The sequence below is a fragment of the Pteronotus mesoamericanus genome, unplaced genomic scaffold (assembly GCF_021234165.1).
Source record: "Pteronotus mesoamericanus isolate MK-2021 breed Mesoamerican mustached bat unplaced genomic scaffold, CSHL_Meso_final scaffold_174, whole genome shotgun sequence".
Classification (NCBI taxonomy): domain Eukaryota; kingdom Metazoa; phylum Chordata; class Mammalia; order Chiroptera; family Mormoopidae; genus Pteronotus; species Pteronotus mesoamericanus.
In genome coordinates this window covers 46,712,832-46,726,793 of record NW_026555309.1, presented here as the reverse complement: position 1 = coordinate 46,726,793, position 13,962 = coordinate 46,712,832, and the positions used below count along the sequence as shown (strand labels likewise).

Below are 13,962 nucleotides of genomic sequence, written 5' to 3'. Positions count from 1 at the left end.
GGCTCTGAAGAAGAGAGGCCTGGGGCCGGGGCCTGCGCGTGGGAGAGACCCGAGGGCCAAGAACAGGCACCGGAGCCCCCAGGGCCAGGTCCCCACGCTGAGAGCTCTAGCGCAGCCTAAACGCGCCTCTGGGGGCCGAGAGAGGCTGGGGGGGCAGCACCAGGGCCGGCGAGTCTGCTGGCACCTGAAATCTCGGCAACCACACAAGGGCCTCTCCACCCCACTGCGTGGCCGCCCCGCTGCCTCGCTCACACCCTCAAGGAGCTGTGAGGCCAGAGGGCCTGGGCCCTCAGCGGGGGGCCACCTGCTCCCAACACTCGTGTCCTCGATTCGCTGGGGCGCCCACTGCCTCTTCGTTCCCTCCCTGAAAGGACCAAGGTAGTAAAGGCGAGACGCCACGGTCTGCCCGGCCAGGTGGCTGTGCACACGCGGGAAGAGGCAAGAGAAAACCCACGGGACGGAGAGGCAGGGAGTTACAGATACACGAGCATCCAGCTCAAGACGGCAGATGAGTCCCACGCGCTCACCCGTCACCGGGACCTCAGTGAGAGGACAGGAGGGCGGCGTGTTTTAGAGACTAAGCCCGCGAGAACACTAGAAAACAGGAAAGATAAAATTAGCAGACCAGGAACTTCGGGGAATCCCAGGCAGACAGGAAGCAGATGGAAGGGCTCTGGTTTGAAGAGGGCGGCATCTGCAGGGTGTTTCCGCGTCCTTCCTGGAAAGCATCTGAAAGTAACGCGGAAACAAGAGATAAAAATGCATTCTCTCTGGGCAGAGAGCAAGGACACGGCAAAACCCCAAACACCATGCCTGTCAGGCGGGCGCGAGGTCCCTCCCAGAAAGAGCCCGCAGAACGCACTTCCCAAAGGTAAGCGCGCCATCACACGGAACCCAAATCCCGAGTTCCCAGACCCGGCCTGAATCTGGGGGGTGGGCAGCCTGCCCCTGAGCAGAGGCTTTGCCCTGTGAAAAGCCACAGCTGCCTATCTCCAGTGCCTGCGACAAGACAGGCACTAGGCCAGCTCCAGCCCCACGCAGCCGGGAAGGCCTCTGATACGGGTGCAAACGGCTGTGCTCGCTCAACTCGGGAGCAAACGGAAAACGGGAGCGTGACAGCCATCAGCGCCCCACCCCGCAGGCAGAGTGGATCAACTTGCCCTCCCAGCCACACAACCGGAACCCTGGACAGAACACATGAAACCATAGTTGGCAGGGGGGTGGACATCAGGAGTGAAGGACAGGGGACACAGAGCCCGCTCCAGTTCACCGGGAGGGCACATCCCGGCGGAGCAGCCACGCCCCTGAGCTGAGGAGACGCCGGGAGAGTATCGGAAGACCTAGGTCCTGCTGGACTTCGCAGGCTCTAGGACCAGAGAGAATCCCAGAGACCTGCACAGGGTCCTCTGGTTGCTCAGCTGTTTTCCTGCGCAGCACTGAGCAGCAGATTGATGTTCTCAAAGACGCTCACACCCTCCTCTGCAGACCCGTGGCTGTCACGTGACACAGCAGAGGGGATTTTAAGGGCACAGAGGTGGGGGCTCCCCTGGATTACGTGGGTGAGACCAGCCTAATCACGCAAGTCCTGAAAAGCAACAACCAATCTAGCTGGGGGAGGAGACATCAAAGCCCAGAAAGGACTCAACCCTCCATGGCTGGCTTTGGAGATGGAGGCAGGAGGCTGTCAGCCCGGCCCGGCCGGGGGAGGCCTGTAGAAGCTGGGAGCATCCCTCAGCAGAGAGCCAGCAAGAGGACAGGGACTTCGGTCCTACACACACAAAGAACAAAATTTTGCCCACGGCCCAAAAGGGCAGGAAGCAGCTCCTCCCCAGAGCCCCCTGAACAGAGAGCAGCCCTGCGGCCCTCGGTCTCAGCCCAGTGACATCCGCCGCAGGCTGCCGCCCTCCGGAGCTTTAAGATAAGTGCCTGCTGCTTAGGCCACTACTTTTGTGGTTATTTGTCACAGCAGCCACACGAAACTAATACGACACCACGTTTAAGAAGAAACCACATGTCCTGGCTGGTGTGGCTCAGTGGATGGAGCGCCAGCCTGCCAGCTGGAAGGCCGCAGGCTCATTCCCGGGCAGGGCACAGGCCTGGGTTGCGGGCCAAGTCCCCAGACGGAGGCATGCAGGAGGCAACCAACTGATGTTTCTCTCCCTCTCTTTCTCCTTCTCTTCCTATCTTTCTAAAAGTAAATAAATAAAATCTTAAAGAAGAAGAAGAAGAAACCACCCAAAGCCAGGAAAAGAGCCACCCAACGGGTGAGCAGAAAAATATCCCTGGAGGCCCCGGCAGCCAGCGGCGGAGGGGGGGGGGGGGCACCCGAACTCTCAGGGCGGCAGGCAGACAGCGTGGGCGGGGCCTGCCTCGGCGAGGCAGTGAGCCGAGCCCGAGACCAAACGCCACTCTGGTCTCAGCCAGCACCGCGAAGAGCGAGACCTGAAGGGCTCACACTGTTCCCAGGTAACTCGGCCGCACCCCAGCACCAAGCTCAAGAACAACAGGAACACAGAAATCTCCAAAAAGGGAAATGGAGATGGTAAATGGAAACATCCAGCAAGGGCAACATTTGACACCCAATCAAAAATTACCAGGCATTCAAACAAGCGAAAAATAACATAAAATACAGCCCATAATGAGCATGAACCAATCGATGCAAACTGGCCAGAAATGATGCAGAAAAAAGAATTTGTAGGCAAGAACATTTAGACAGTTAGCATAACTGTGTTTCATATAGTCAAGAAACCGCAGGTGCCCTGGCCGGTAGCTCAGTTGGTTAGAGCGTCGTCCCGATGCGCCAAGGCTGCTGGCTCAACCCTCAGTCGGGGCACATGCAAGAAGCAACCGATGCGTGCACAGATAAGTGAGCTGATAAATCAGTGTTTCTCCCTCTCTCTAATAAATAAATTAAAAAATTTTTTAAAGTTAAAAAAAAGAGAGAGAGACCACAGGCAGGACTGACTATATTAACATAAAGAGGTTACAGCAGAAGGAGAGAAAAAAAAAACGAGGCGGACACCAGTCACAGGAAAACCGGAGCCTCTGCTCATATCAGACAAGGGGTGTCCGAGACGTGCCGTCCCAAACGCTTCTGCACCTAACAGCAGAGCCTCAAAACACACAGAACCAAAACTAATACAAATGCAAGGGAAACACACAAATCTAAATTGCAGCAAGAGATTCCAACACCTCTCTCTCTGTATGAGGAAGAAATAATACCGACTCTACACAAATTCTTCCAGGAAAATTAAAAATAAGTGAATACTTCCCAACTGATTCCATGAGGCCAGCACTAGTCTGAAAACAAAGCCAGAAAAAGAGAATATAGGAAACACAGTAATTGAAACTATAGATCAATATTCTTCCTAGACACAGATGCAAAAATCCGTAACGATAGTTTATCAAATCATATCCAACAACAGGTGAAAAAGGACACTCTATCATGGCTAAGCAGGGGTTCTCCCATGAACACAAGGGTTAGTTCAGCCACTGTAATCCACAGTGATGGACCAGAAGAGGAAAACCAGACAGACAGTCCCCGGCTGGCGATGGTTCGACACCCAACTTCCAACCGTGCGAGAGCACCAATGCGACCATTGTGTTCAGTAGAACCCGGACTTACCCTTGTCTTTAATTAATTTACTTATTTTCAGAGAGAGGGGAAGGAAGGGAGAAACAGAGGGAGAGACAGGTGTCTGAGATACACTGGTCAGTTGCCTCTCGCACACCCCCACCCCAGGGACCCGGCCGGCAACCCGGGCCTGTGCTCGGACCAGGACTCACACTGGCGGCCTTTCGGTTCGTTGGCCAGCACTGGACCCACTGAGCCCTGCCAGCCAGGGCTGTACTTAGGGTTCTTATTTGTGCTCTGTTCTGGGCTAGCGATGCGCAGCCCAGCCCTCTGCCCGACGCATGGCCGGAGCGGCGGGTGCAGCGCCGGGCACACAAACCTAAACCACCAGCGCCCTACAGTGCAGCAATCGACGCACCGTTCATCCTACAGTATTTTCAACCTGCAGAGGGTTTATTGGATGAAACCCCTGCTGGACACGTTCAGGAGCATTTGTAACCATCTCAGTAAATGCAGAAAAGCATTTGTCACAACCCGACATCCACTTACAGCAAAAATGGCCAGCACCTCAGGGAAACCTGCAGAACACCATCCTCAGTGGGGGAAGACGACCTGCCGCCCCTGGGGGACAGGGAACGGGGCTCCTACCACCTGTCACGCTGGAGGGTCCAGCCAGTGCAGCAAGGCAAGAAAGGCAGGGACGCTCAAGGTGAAACAGAAGTAAAACTGTTTTTAATCACAGGTGATACAATCCTTCATGTAGAAAACCCTACAGAATCTACAAGAAATCAGCTAGCAAGGCCACAGGATATAAAAATGAAATATTTAGGGATAAATTTGAGAAACAGGATAGACAATACACTACAACTGTCACGCATTGCTGCAAGATATTAAAGAAAGCTCAAATAAGTGGATCTACAGAGCAAAGACATCAGCTCTTCCCCAAGGAATCTACAGGTTGAATATGTTCCCCATGGAAATCCCAGGAGGCTATTTGTAAGCAACAAGAGACTGACTTTAAAATTCATATGGAAATGCAAAGGGCCCGGAAGAGCCAAAGCAACTCTGAAAAAACCACTGGAAGACTAACCGTGCCTCACTGACACGGCTGACCAATTCTCAGCAAAGACACAAGGGCAGCTCAGTGGAGAAGGGGTGGATGTCCCGACAGGCGGTACCGGACAACTGGACACCCACACGCAAGAAAGTGGACTTCAGTCTGTGCCTTGCACCACGCACAAAAAGGCAAAATGACTCATGGCGTAAGTGTAAACCGTGAGGCTTCTGCCCCGGCTGGTGTGGCTCAGTGACTGAGCACCAGACTGCAAAACAACGGGCGGCTGCTTCGATTCCCCGTCAGGCCCTGGGCCTGGGTTACAGGCCAGGCCCCAGGCTGGGGGCGTGGGAGAGGCAGCCGACGCTTCTCGCACACATTGATGTTTCTCTGCCTCCCTTCCATCTGTCTAGAAATAAATAAAATGCTTTTCTTTTTTAACTATAAAACTTCTGGAAAGAAACACATCTGAGCAAGGCTCGATTTTGCGGGTTTTTTCCATAGGTTTTATTTTTTTTTAGACAGAGGGCCAGGGAGGCAGAAAGAGGGGAGACACACGGGTGTGTGGCAGCCTCTCGCGCGCCCCCTGCTGGGGACTGGGCCCCCTGACTGGGAATCGGACGGCGACCCTTCGGCTCACAGGCCATGCCCAGTTGAGCAAGGCTGGTTTGTCAGCTCCTACGGGCCACCCTGCCCCAGACCAGGCGGTCTGTGCACTAACACCGGACACTCAGGGGGTGACAGTGCCCGTCTGCATGGCCAGACCTGGGAGCACGTGGATGGCAAACAGGGCGCACACGCCACAGGGGGAGGGGCTGCAGAGACGGGGGAGGGTCCGGGAGGCCCCCGTCCTGCAGGAAGGCGCTGACGCTCACTGCCCGGCCAGCATGGCCCAGCGGGTCTGAGGGACACACAGCTAGTTAGCAGCGAGTCAGCGGTGGGGCAGGGCTCAGCCAGGACTGGCCCCCACCAGCTCCATTCTGCAGCCAGGTCATGGGGGCAGGCCTCCCCCTCCCTGCACCGGACGCGTGGGTAAGAGCCAGCTTCCTCCTCGCTCACCTGGCCTCAGCGTGCGCTGAACCGCAAGTGTAAATGCCCACCGGGCTCCGTCCTGGTGTACCACCGCGGCCACTGGATGTGGCACCGGCCAACAGAGGCACCAGGCCACCGGCACCAAGCCCCAGGCCACGCCCCCACGGCCGTGAGTCTGTATGGGGAGCCAGTCTGGGCGGGGAGCCTGGGAAGTCAGGGTGAAGTTCAGCCAGAGGGAGGCCCACGCGACTTTCCCTCACAGCCCTGCAGCTGGAGAAGGAGTCCCCTTCCAGAGTCACCAGCAAGAACCTGGGCTGGCTGGTGCTCATGGACTCTGAGAACACTACTGCTCAACAGAGCCAAGCAAGCTGTGCCCAAGTGCCCAAGGCCAGGGGCCCCTCCAGCTCCTTGAATAAAGCACATTTTTCATGGCATCCAGCAGCCAGAATTCCCTGAGCACTGGCCAGGAGAGCACACGAGCTGCAGGCCGTTCTGGGAGCCCCCGTCTGCAGGAGACCCGTGAGGGCTGGTGACGGGGCTCAGAGACGTGGGCTGCCAACCACACACAGGCAGCAACCCGCTGCTCACCTGGGCCTCGAGGACCCTGGGTCTGAAAACTAAGAGCAGACACCTGCTCCAGTCACATGGCTCAGCCGCGATGCGAGCAAGCACAGGCCCCACGGCTCCAGCTCCGACCCACTGGTGTCCTGGGGGAGTGAGACCAGCGAGAAGCTGGTCTGAACGAGCCATGACGGCCTAGACATTGGCCTCAAGGTGACCAGGACCACCCTGGCCGGTGAGGCTCAGGGGGCTGGGCATCATCCCGCAGACTGAAAGCTCGTTGGTTTGATTCCCGGGCAGGGCACAGGCCTGGGTTGCGGGCCAGGCCCCCGGTTGGGGGCAAGGCAGAGGCAATGGCTTGGTGATTTTCTCCCTTCCCCATGTCTAAAAATAAATAAATAAATTCTTTAAAAAAAAAAAAAGGTGACTGAGACAGCGGACTTTCGGTCATTCCACGCTGACACCAAAGCGAGACCAGAGACACCTGCTCCCTCGAGCCCAGGCCGCTCCCAGGCCCTCTGGCCGCCAGAACGCTGACCTGACGGTCGGTGCCCCGGGTCACAGTCGTACCCCCGGAAGTGTGTCCTTGACGAGGATTCCCCATGGTCTCCTGGGGCCCAGTGCCCGCCGGGCTTCCTCACTGGGGCCACTCGCTGAGCGCAAACCCTTCACCCCTGACCTCTTCCTGTGTCACCAGGCACTCAGCTATCGGGGCCAGGGATCAGCACCGCCCCGTCCTGTTCCTCACCTCCCTCCCACACCCTGCGGTGCACTCCTGGCCTCCTCCTCCACCTCTGCCACCCCTACCAACATCCCCTTTCAAAACAGTCCCTGCCTCCAGACGGTCCCCTCAAAGATGGCCTCAGCCTCAACGCTCCGTGCCCCTGCCACCAGCGGGCCGTGCCAGCTTACACTCCGAGGCAAGGCCACGCCTCCGCTCCCAGTGCCCTCTGCCCCGCCCACGCCCCTCGCCCCTCGGTGCTTAGCGCTGGCCTCACTGCACTCGAGCCCCCTCCCCGCCCTGCCGCTCCCGCGGCAAAAGGGGAACCTCTGCAAGTATGGTGGGAACCGCCTGTGCCCACAGAGCCCTGGTCCTAACGCTGCCCCGCCGCTGAGCCGGCGCTGCGGGAAAATCGGAACCCAAACCCAGGCCGAGGGGCCCAGGGACCCGGGCTGGCCAGGCACCACGCAGCTCTCACCTTGGCTGAGAGCTGGGCTTCCCGTGGCCCCGCCACTGTACCACCTACACCCTCTGACCAGTGACCCTCGTGACTCCGGACAAATGCCCCTTGCATGTCAAAGGGAAAGGATACAGCGATCCTCAGCTTTGAGACTCTCAGAGCCTCCTTTGGGGGAAGCAGGAACGTGGACCACATGCCCTCAGGGAGGCGACAGGCGCTAGGACAGGGGACCTCCGGCCCTCAGCCCGGGCACCCCGCGTCCACCCTGGGAGGGGCCGGCCACTCCGCGCCGGCGTAAGGAAGCGGCGAGCGGCAGGGCTCCCGAGCCTCTCTTCCGGGTTGTGACGCGGCGAACGGGCCCTGCGGGGACCTGGGCGCACCTGAGCCCGGTGGGAGGAGGGCGGGCTGGCGGGCTCGGCCCCACGACGCCGGGTACGCTCCCCGCGCTAGCCTGGTGACCTTGGGGAGGAGCCCCCCGACTCGGCCTCCAGCGCGACCTGGCCGAGGCGGCGCCGTCCCGTCTCAGCCCCCCGCTGCCCCGACGAGCGCCTCCCCGCGCGAGCGCCGCGGGGCCCCAGCCCCCACCCGCCGGTTACCTGAAGTGCAGCCGCCGCCGCGGCCGGGCGCAGCCCTCCCGCCCAGCCGCAGACCGGAGTGGGCGGGGCCGAGCGTCGAGCCCGCCCCAGCCGTCCTTCGCCAATCGCGACCCGGAGCGCGGCGGCCCGAGTCCGGCCCCATGCGATCTCTGCGCTGATAGGTCGGAGGCGCGTCCCTCTCGCCCGCTGCCTACCGCCTACTGAGCCCCAGCGAGCGGGAGTGCGCAAACTCCGCCTCGCGCTCGGCCCCGCCCAGGTCGCCCCTGGAGCGCCCCGCTGGACTGTTGGCTCCACCGCGGGTTCGGCCCGTCACTGCGCAGGCGCAAGGTCCTTTCTGCGAGCCGGATGCTTGGTCTCCTCTCTCACTTTCCTCAGTGTTCCCACTGGATACTCATACCCTCACGATCTCCGCACACAGACACCGCCCACACAGCCGCACAGGGGTGACCCAAGAGAGACGCGGGCTCTGCGCGCCATCGCGCCCAAAGCCGGTCCCCTCGCAAACACACGCCTGAACAGGTGCGCGCGCCGGGTGGACCCGACCTGGACACACACGCGCACTATGCTCTCTCTCTCTCTCTCACACATGAACACACATACTAAATACCCAATAAGGACCTGGAGACCCCGGGGCCGCCGACCCCCCCGCGAACAAATGTGCGCACACACATGCAAGAGGAGGCTGTGTTCAGTGTGCCGGCAGATCTTGGGATGAAGAGGAACAGGTCTCTGCGCTCAGGACCTTGGGTCTGGAGAGGCAGATAATAAGCAAGTAAACGACCCATAAAACACACGACATGGTGTAAGGGGGCGCGGCTGGGAGCTGGGAGAGCAGCCAGCGTTCTAGGCAGAGACACACACGAGCACCTGCAGAGACCCCGAGGCTGAAATGGCCTGGACCAGCTCACAGATCAAAATAAAGGAGCGAGGGACGTTCAGAGAGCTCAGGAAGTGAACGCCGCATTCCGGGAGGGAAGTGGTCCCAACACTACATCCACAGTGTGACAAGTGTCTGTGTCTTGCTGCACGTTAGGTCTGCAGTGTTTGGGTGCGGGTGCAACGTGGCAGAGTGGGGCCCCAAGGTCGGTTGCACGAGGGCAGGGTGGCCACAGAGGGGAGGGCCATTGTTCTTCACAGAGAGAAGGGCTTCGGCTTGTTTCTTTTGTAGGGGAGGACAGAACGCAAGTGGCCGAGCGAGGTGCTGGCAGATGAGGCTGGCCCCTCGGGAAGAGCCCCAACCCCACCTTCCAACCGTAATCCCACCAGCCTGGAGGGGGCAGGGGTTAACTAAGGCCCGTGGAGGTTGCCAGAGAGGAAGACAGGAGGCTGCTCCTTCCAAGCTCACCCCGAGACGGCTTGCTCTCCTATCTCCCCACCCATCTTCCCAGGCCAGGGCTGCATGCCCTGCCGGCCCTGCCCCTCCCCGGCCTCCGCTGGACTTCAGTCCCCGAACACACAAACTGCCCAGCACACATCACAGATGTCACTTCACCTTTATTAAAAGATTTTATTTATTTCTCTTTATAGAGAGGGGAAAGGAGGGAGAAAGAGAGGAAGAGAAACATCCATGAGTGGTTGTCTCTCGCACGTCCCCTACTGGGGACCCGGCCCACAACCCAGGCCTGTGCCCTGACTGGGAATCAAACTGGCGACCCTGTGGTTCACAGGCCGGCAGGCCCTCTACTGAGACACACCAGCCTGGTCAGTTTTGTTAAATTATTAACACCAACCTCACTTCCCCAACAGTAAGCTCTGCGAAAGGCCCGTGTCTGCAATTTGCTCCCAAGCGCTCAGCACCGAGCCCAGGGCGTGTTGAGTGCTCAAGGAGCGTCTGTGGGCTAGAGGGATGGCCCGGCCTACGGAGGAAGAGGAGGGAAGATGGGCTGCAGAAAGGAGCCGGGGACCGGCTTGCTGGCCTCCGGTGTGTCCCCGGCCCCAGCGGGAGCCGGTGGGGGCAGGCAGTGGCACAGCCACCCTCGGCAGGAGCCCCACACCTTTCCCTGGTGCTGTGCTAGCGCTAGCCAGGGCCCTTCTCCAGCCCTCCCAACGTCTGAGGAGCAGCCGGGCCTGAAGTCCCCTCTGCTTGGAACACCTGGAGTGGTTGCTCTTTACCTAACCTGCGGGTCAACAACAACAAACCAGTTAGCTTGTCCATGTTTGCTATATTCCAGGCAATTTGCCAGACGCAGCCTGTGGGTGAGCAAGGAAGGGCAAACACAAGCCTGGCTCTCAAGCAGCCCACAGTCCGACCGGGATGAGACAGTGAGCCTCAGCATGCCCGGCAGAGACTCCCCGGGCCTTCCCTGCAGCGGGGCACACCACCGCCACCGTGAGGGACAACTCAACCGCGCCGACGCCAAGGCCCCACCGCGGCCCAGGCCTGTGGGACACTCGCAGGACCGCCATCCGCCGCCTCTGTGCTAGCCACCTCCTGGCAGAGACTCTGCACGTTCGGGCCTCCGTTCTGTCACCTGTAAAATGGGTATCACCCGGCTGTGCTCCGCTTAGAGATCCTGGACAAGCACTGCCTGCCTGGGACAGGCACGTCAGGTGGGGTCGGCGGGAGACGGTAACCGCAGCTCCCAGGGCCGCTCGCTCGGTACCTGGCACGCAGCAGGTGCTCAGGGAATGTGACCTGCTGCTCCCCGTGGTGGCAGTGCTCACAGGAGCCTCTCCAGGACAGGGCAGGGCAGGGCCGCACTGGCTGCCCTCTCCTGGGGCTGCAGGGTTTGCGGTGGGCTCCGGCTGGAGGCCTCGCTTGCCTCGCACACAGGTCCTCAAGTCTTCAGGGAGCTCTGGGGGAACGTCCTCTAGCAGGCCTCGGCCCAGGTAGGCGCAGCTTCCAGGCCTCAGCAGAGGAAGGCTGTGCTTCTCTCCCGCCCCCTCGGCTGCCACCTTGGGACCCACCCAAAGGACGAGGGGTGCAGGTGACACAGTGGCTGCCATGTGCTTCCCTTCTCCCTCCTCATGTTCTTGGGAGCCCCACGCCCAGCCTCCTTAAAGGTCTCTGGCGTTCAGCTACACCCAGGGCGGCCCACAGAGGCCTCATCCTGGCTCTAGCATTTGGGGGTTCTCACCACACAGAGAGCAGGCCCCATGCAGGGCAGGGCTGACTCCAGCAAGGTGTTCTCAGGACAGGCAGGTCCTGGGACAGAAGGACACACACACACACAGACACTGCCTTTGAGGGCACAATGCTGGTGCCGCTCTAGAACCCTCCGTTCTAGAACCCGCCCCCGCTTTCCCAGAGCCCGCCCTCCCCGGCACCGGTCCCTGACTGCCTCGGGCCCACCCTGAGCTCTCGGCCAGGGTCATCCCCCTGCCTCTGCCCTAGTCCCGGCAAGACTTCCAAAACTTGGCTGCAGCTGTGAGGGGGCACAGGTCCCATGTGGCCTCCGGTGGCCCTGTCCTCCCTGCCCCTCTGACATAAGTCAGGCCTCAGCCACACCCCCCACCCCTTCCCAAGAGCCCGCATTGAGCGGGCCGCGGCCGTCCCTTCTGCCGCGGCCTGCTCTCCGTGAAGGGCAGTGGCCGGCGAAAGCTGGACCGGCAAACCTTCACGGCGCAGGGGCGTGAGTGCGGGGATGAGGGCTATCTGCTCCCCTCCAGGAAGGCCGGCCCCGGCGCCTTCTCCAAAGTCCCCCTGGCCCACGCCACACACGAGCGCTCGCTGCACAACCCCAGGCCGGCCTCCGACCTGCAAGGCTGTCCTGGAGAGCCCGCCGCCTCCTCGCGGTACCGGACTCGGGACACCCTCCAACCCAGCCCCTGCCCTAACCCTGCCGGGTCCCTCCCAGCTGCTCCGGCTCCCCCCCGGCCCTGCGCCCTCCCACAAGCTGACCACCTCCAGCCCTCGAACCCCTGAGCACATGAGCGCCTGGGACAGCGCTGTCTCCCAGGACCCCGCTTGCCCTGCTTCACCCTGCCAAGTTCAGCAAGTGCACAGAGGACAAGGGACCTGTCTTGGCCAGTCCTGCCACGAGGGGCCGCAGTCTGCACACAGTGGCTCCCCTCCACCCCGCAGGTGGCCATCAAGGTCATCTCCACCGCCGAGGCCCCCGTGGAGCTCTCCCGCAAGTTCCTGCCCTGTGAGATCTCGTCACTCAACGCTACCTACAAGCACCTGAACGTGGTGGGCACACACCCCAAGACGGCCGGCCCCACCCTGCCCATCCCCGGCACCAGCCCCGCTCCATCCTGACACCCCAATCCAGAGCACTGGACAGCCCCTCCTTGTGGTGAGAGCAGGCAGGCGGGGGTAGCGCAGGTGCAACTGTACGAGACCTGCCACAACAGCCAGCGCTCCTGCTTGCTGCTGGAGCTGGTGGGCCGTGGCGACCTGCTGGAGCACATCAACGCGGTGCCGCACCACCGCTGCAGCCAGGGGCTGGAGGAGGCAGCGGCCCGCAGGCTGTTCCGGCAGCTGGTCAGCGCAGTGGCCCACTGCCACTGCTTGGGCGCCGTGCACTGGTGAGGGCGCAGCCCGGCCTGCCCTCGTCTGCAGGAGCGGCCTGCCCACGCCCAGCCCCAGCCCCAGCCCCACCTGCCCTTCCCCACACAGGGACCTAAAATGTGAGAACATCCTGCTGGACGACCAAGGCCTCCTGAAGCTCACGGGTGAGTCTGCGGCCCAGTCCTCGCCCTCGTGCCAGCTTGGCCTGACCCACCCCCTGCACAGTGTTGTGCCTGCCAGGCCCCCAGCCCCCTCCCTGGTCTGCTCCAGACTGGACCCCAGCCTGGCTTGACCTCCAACCCTCCCGGGAGGCCTCCACCCCACCCTCACCCACAGCCACCCTGCAGCCACCCCCGTCCGTGCCCACCACACAGCCATCCCCCCGGAGCCCACCCGCTGGTGCCGCCCCTGCCACGGGACCGCCTGCCCTGCACCCCTGCGTAGACTTCGGCTTCGCCAGCCAGTCGGGAATCAAGAAAGCCCTGCTGAACACCTTCTGTGGCTCCATGGCCTACACCGCCCCCGAGATCCTCATGAGCAAAGTACAGGGGGGAGCAGGCTGACCTGTGGAGCCTGTGCGTGCCACCCACTGCAGCCCGCAGGCTGGGGCCCAGGGCGGGGGGCACGCCTGAAGAGCCCCTGCCCCCAGGGGCGTCCTCCTCTACGCCATGCTGACGGGGAAGCTGCCCTTCAAGGGGCGCCGTGGCCCCAGCTTCCCACCAGGCCTGTCCCCAGGTGAGTGCCACTACCGCCTTTCCCAGGTCCCAGCAGACCTGGGCCAGAGGGCCCCTCTGTGCCACGGAAGGAGTCACAGAGGAGGCTCCCCTGGCCTCCGCCTCCCGCCCGCCGTAGTGAGAGGGAAGCCAGGCTGAGCTGGGAGCTCACGCGGACCTCGCCTCTCTGCGCCTGTCTGCCCAGAGGTGACAGGCAGAGGCCCCCCAGCAGACCCCTCGAAGCTGCCGGCCCTGTTGGCAGGGCGAGCGCGGGGTGGGGAGGTGAGGGCAGGTGGGAAGGGGACCGGCTGCAGCTGCCGAGCCCCCGCCCGCAGAGTGCCAGGACCTGACCCAGCTGTGCCCGCCCGCGCGCCTGGACCTACGGCAGGTGGCGATGCACCGCTTGCTGCACGCATGCCGTTCTGCACTGTGCCCAGCGCCTCGCCAGGTGGGGCAGGGCCCGGAGGATGGGGAGCTGGGCACCCTGACGCCCAGACTGACCCCTCAGTGCGGTTCCCAGAAGAGAACCCGGGGGAGCCCAGAGAGGACTCGGAGCCACCAAGGTCACTCCTGCAGCAGCGTCGCCCCCAGCAGCTGGGAACCCCCAAGAGCGCCTCTGGCCCAGCACCAGAGGCCCCAGAGGCCAGCCCAAGCGGAGCTGGGGGCTCCCCCGGGCTCAGGCCCCGAAGCACTGCAATGGCCAACCCAGGCGTGGGCGCCTCCAAGCAGCCGCCTCCACTGTGCTCCAGGGGCGCCACCCCGCGCATGTCGGGGCACTACCAGGTCAACTGAGGGCAG

General features: G+C 61.9%; 2 protein-coding genes across 4 annotated transcripts in view; one reads left to right on the top strand and one right to left on the bottom strand.

Annotated features, from left to right (window-relative positions):
- MROH1 (maestro heat like repeat family member 1) overlaps nt 1-8,059 on the bottom strand; it is a 40,106-nt gene extending 32,047 nt beyond the window's left edge. For 2 of the 3 annotated variants that reach the window (XM_054590585.1, XM_054590587.1), the window contains exons 1-2: nt 7,999-8,059; nt 626-729 (exon numbers count right to left, since the gene is read on the bottom strand). The gene's annotated coding sequence lies outside the window, so the exon portion shown is untranslated. Of the gene's footprint in view, nt 1-625; nt 730-5,687; nt 5,910-7,998 lie in introns of those variants that run through there. The other variant, XM_054590586.1, reaches the window with a different exon arrangement.
- Nucleotides 4,825-13,956, top strand: LOC129084454 (testis-specific serine/threonine-protein kinase 5-like). The gene is given in 12 exon segments (XM_054590699.1): nt 4,825-4,836; nt 5,698-5,829; nt 11,522-11,719; nt 12,023-12,130; nt 12,266-12,468; nt 12,560-12,615; nt 12,896-12,989; nt 12,991-13,026; nt 13,101-13,186; nt 13,500-13,565; nt 13,568-13,612; nt 13,685-13,956. Coding segments are annotated over 12 exon segments (1,308 nt in total).
- The last annotated feature ends 6 nt before the right edge of the window (nt 13,957-13,962 follow it).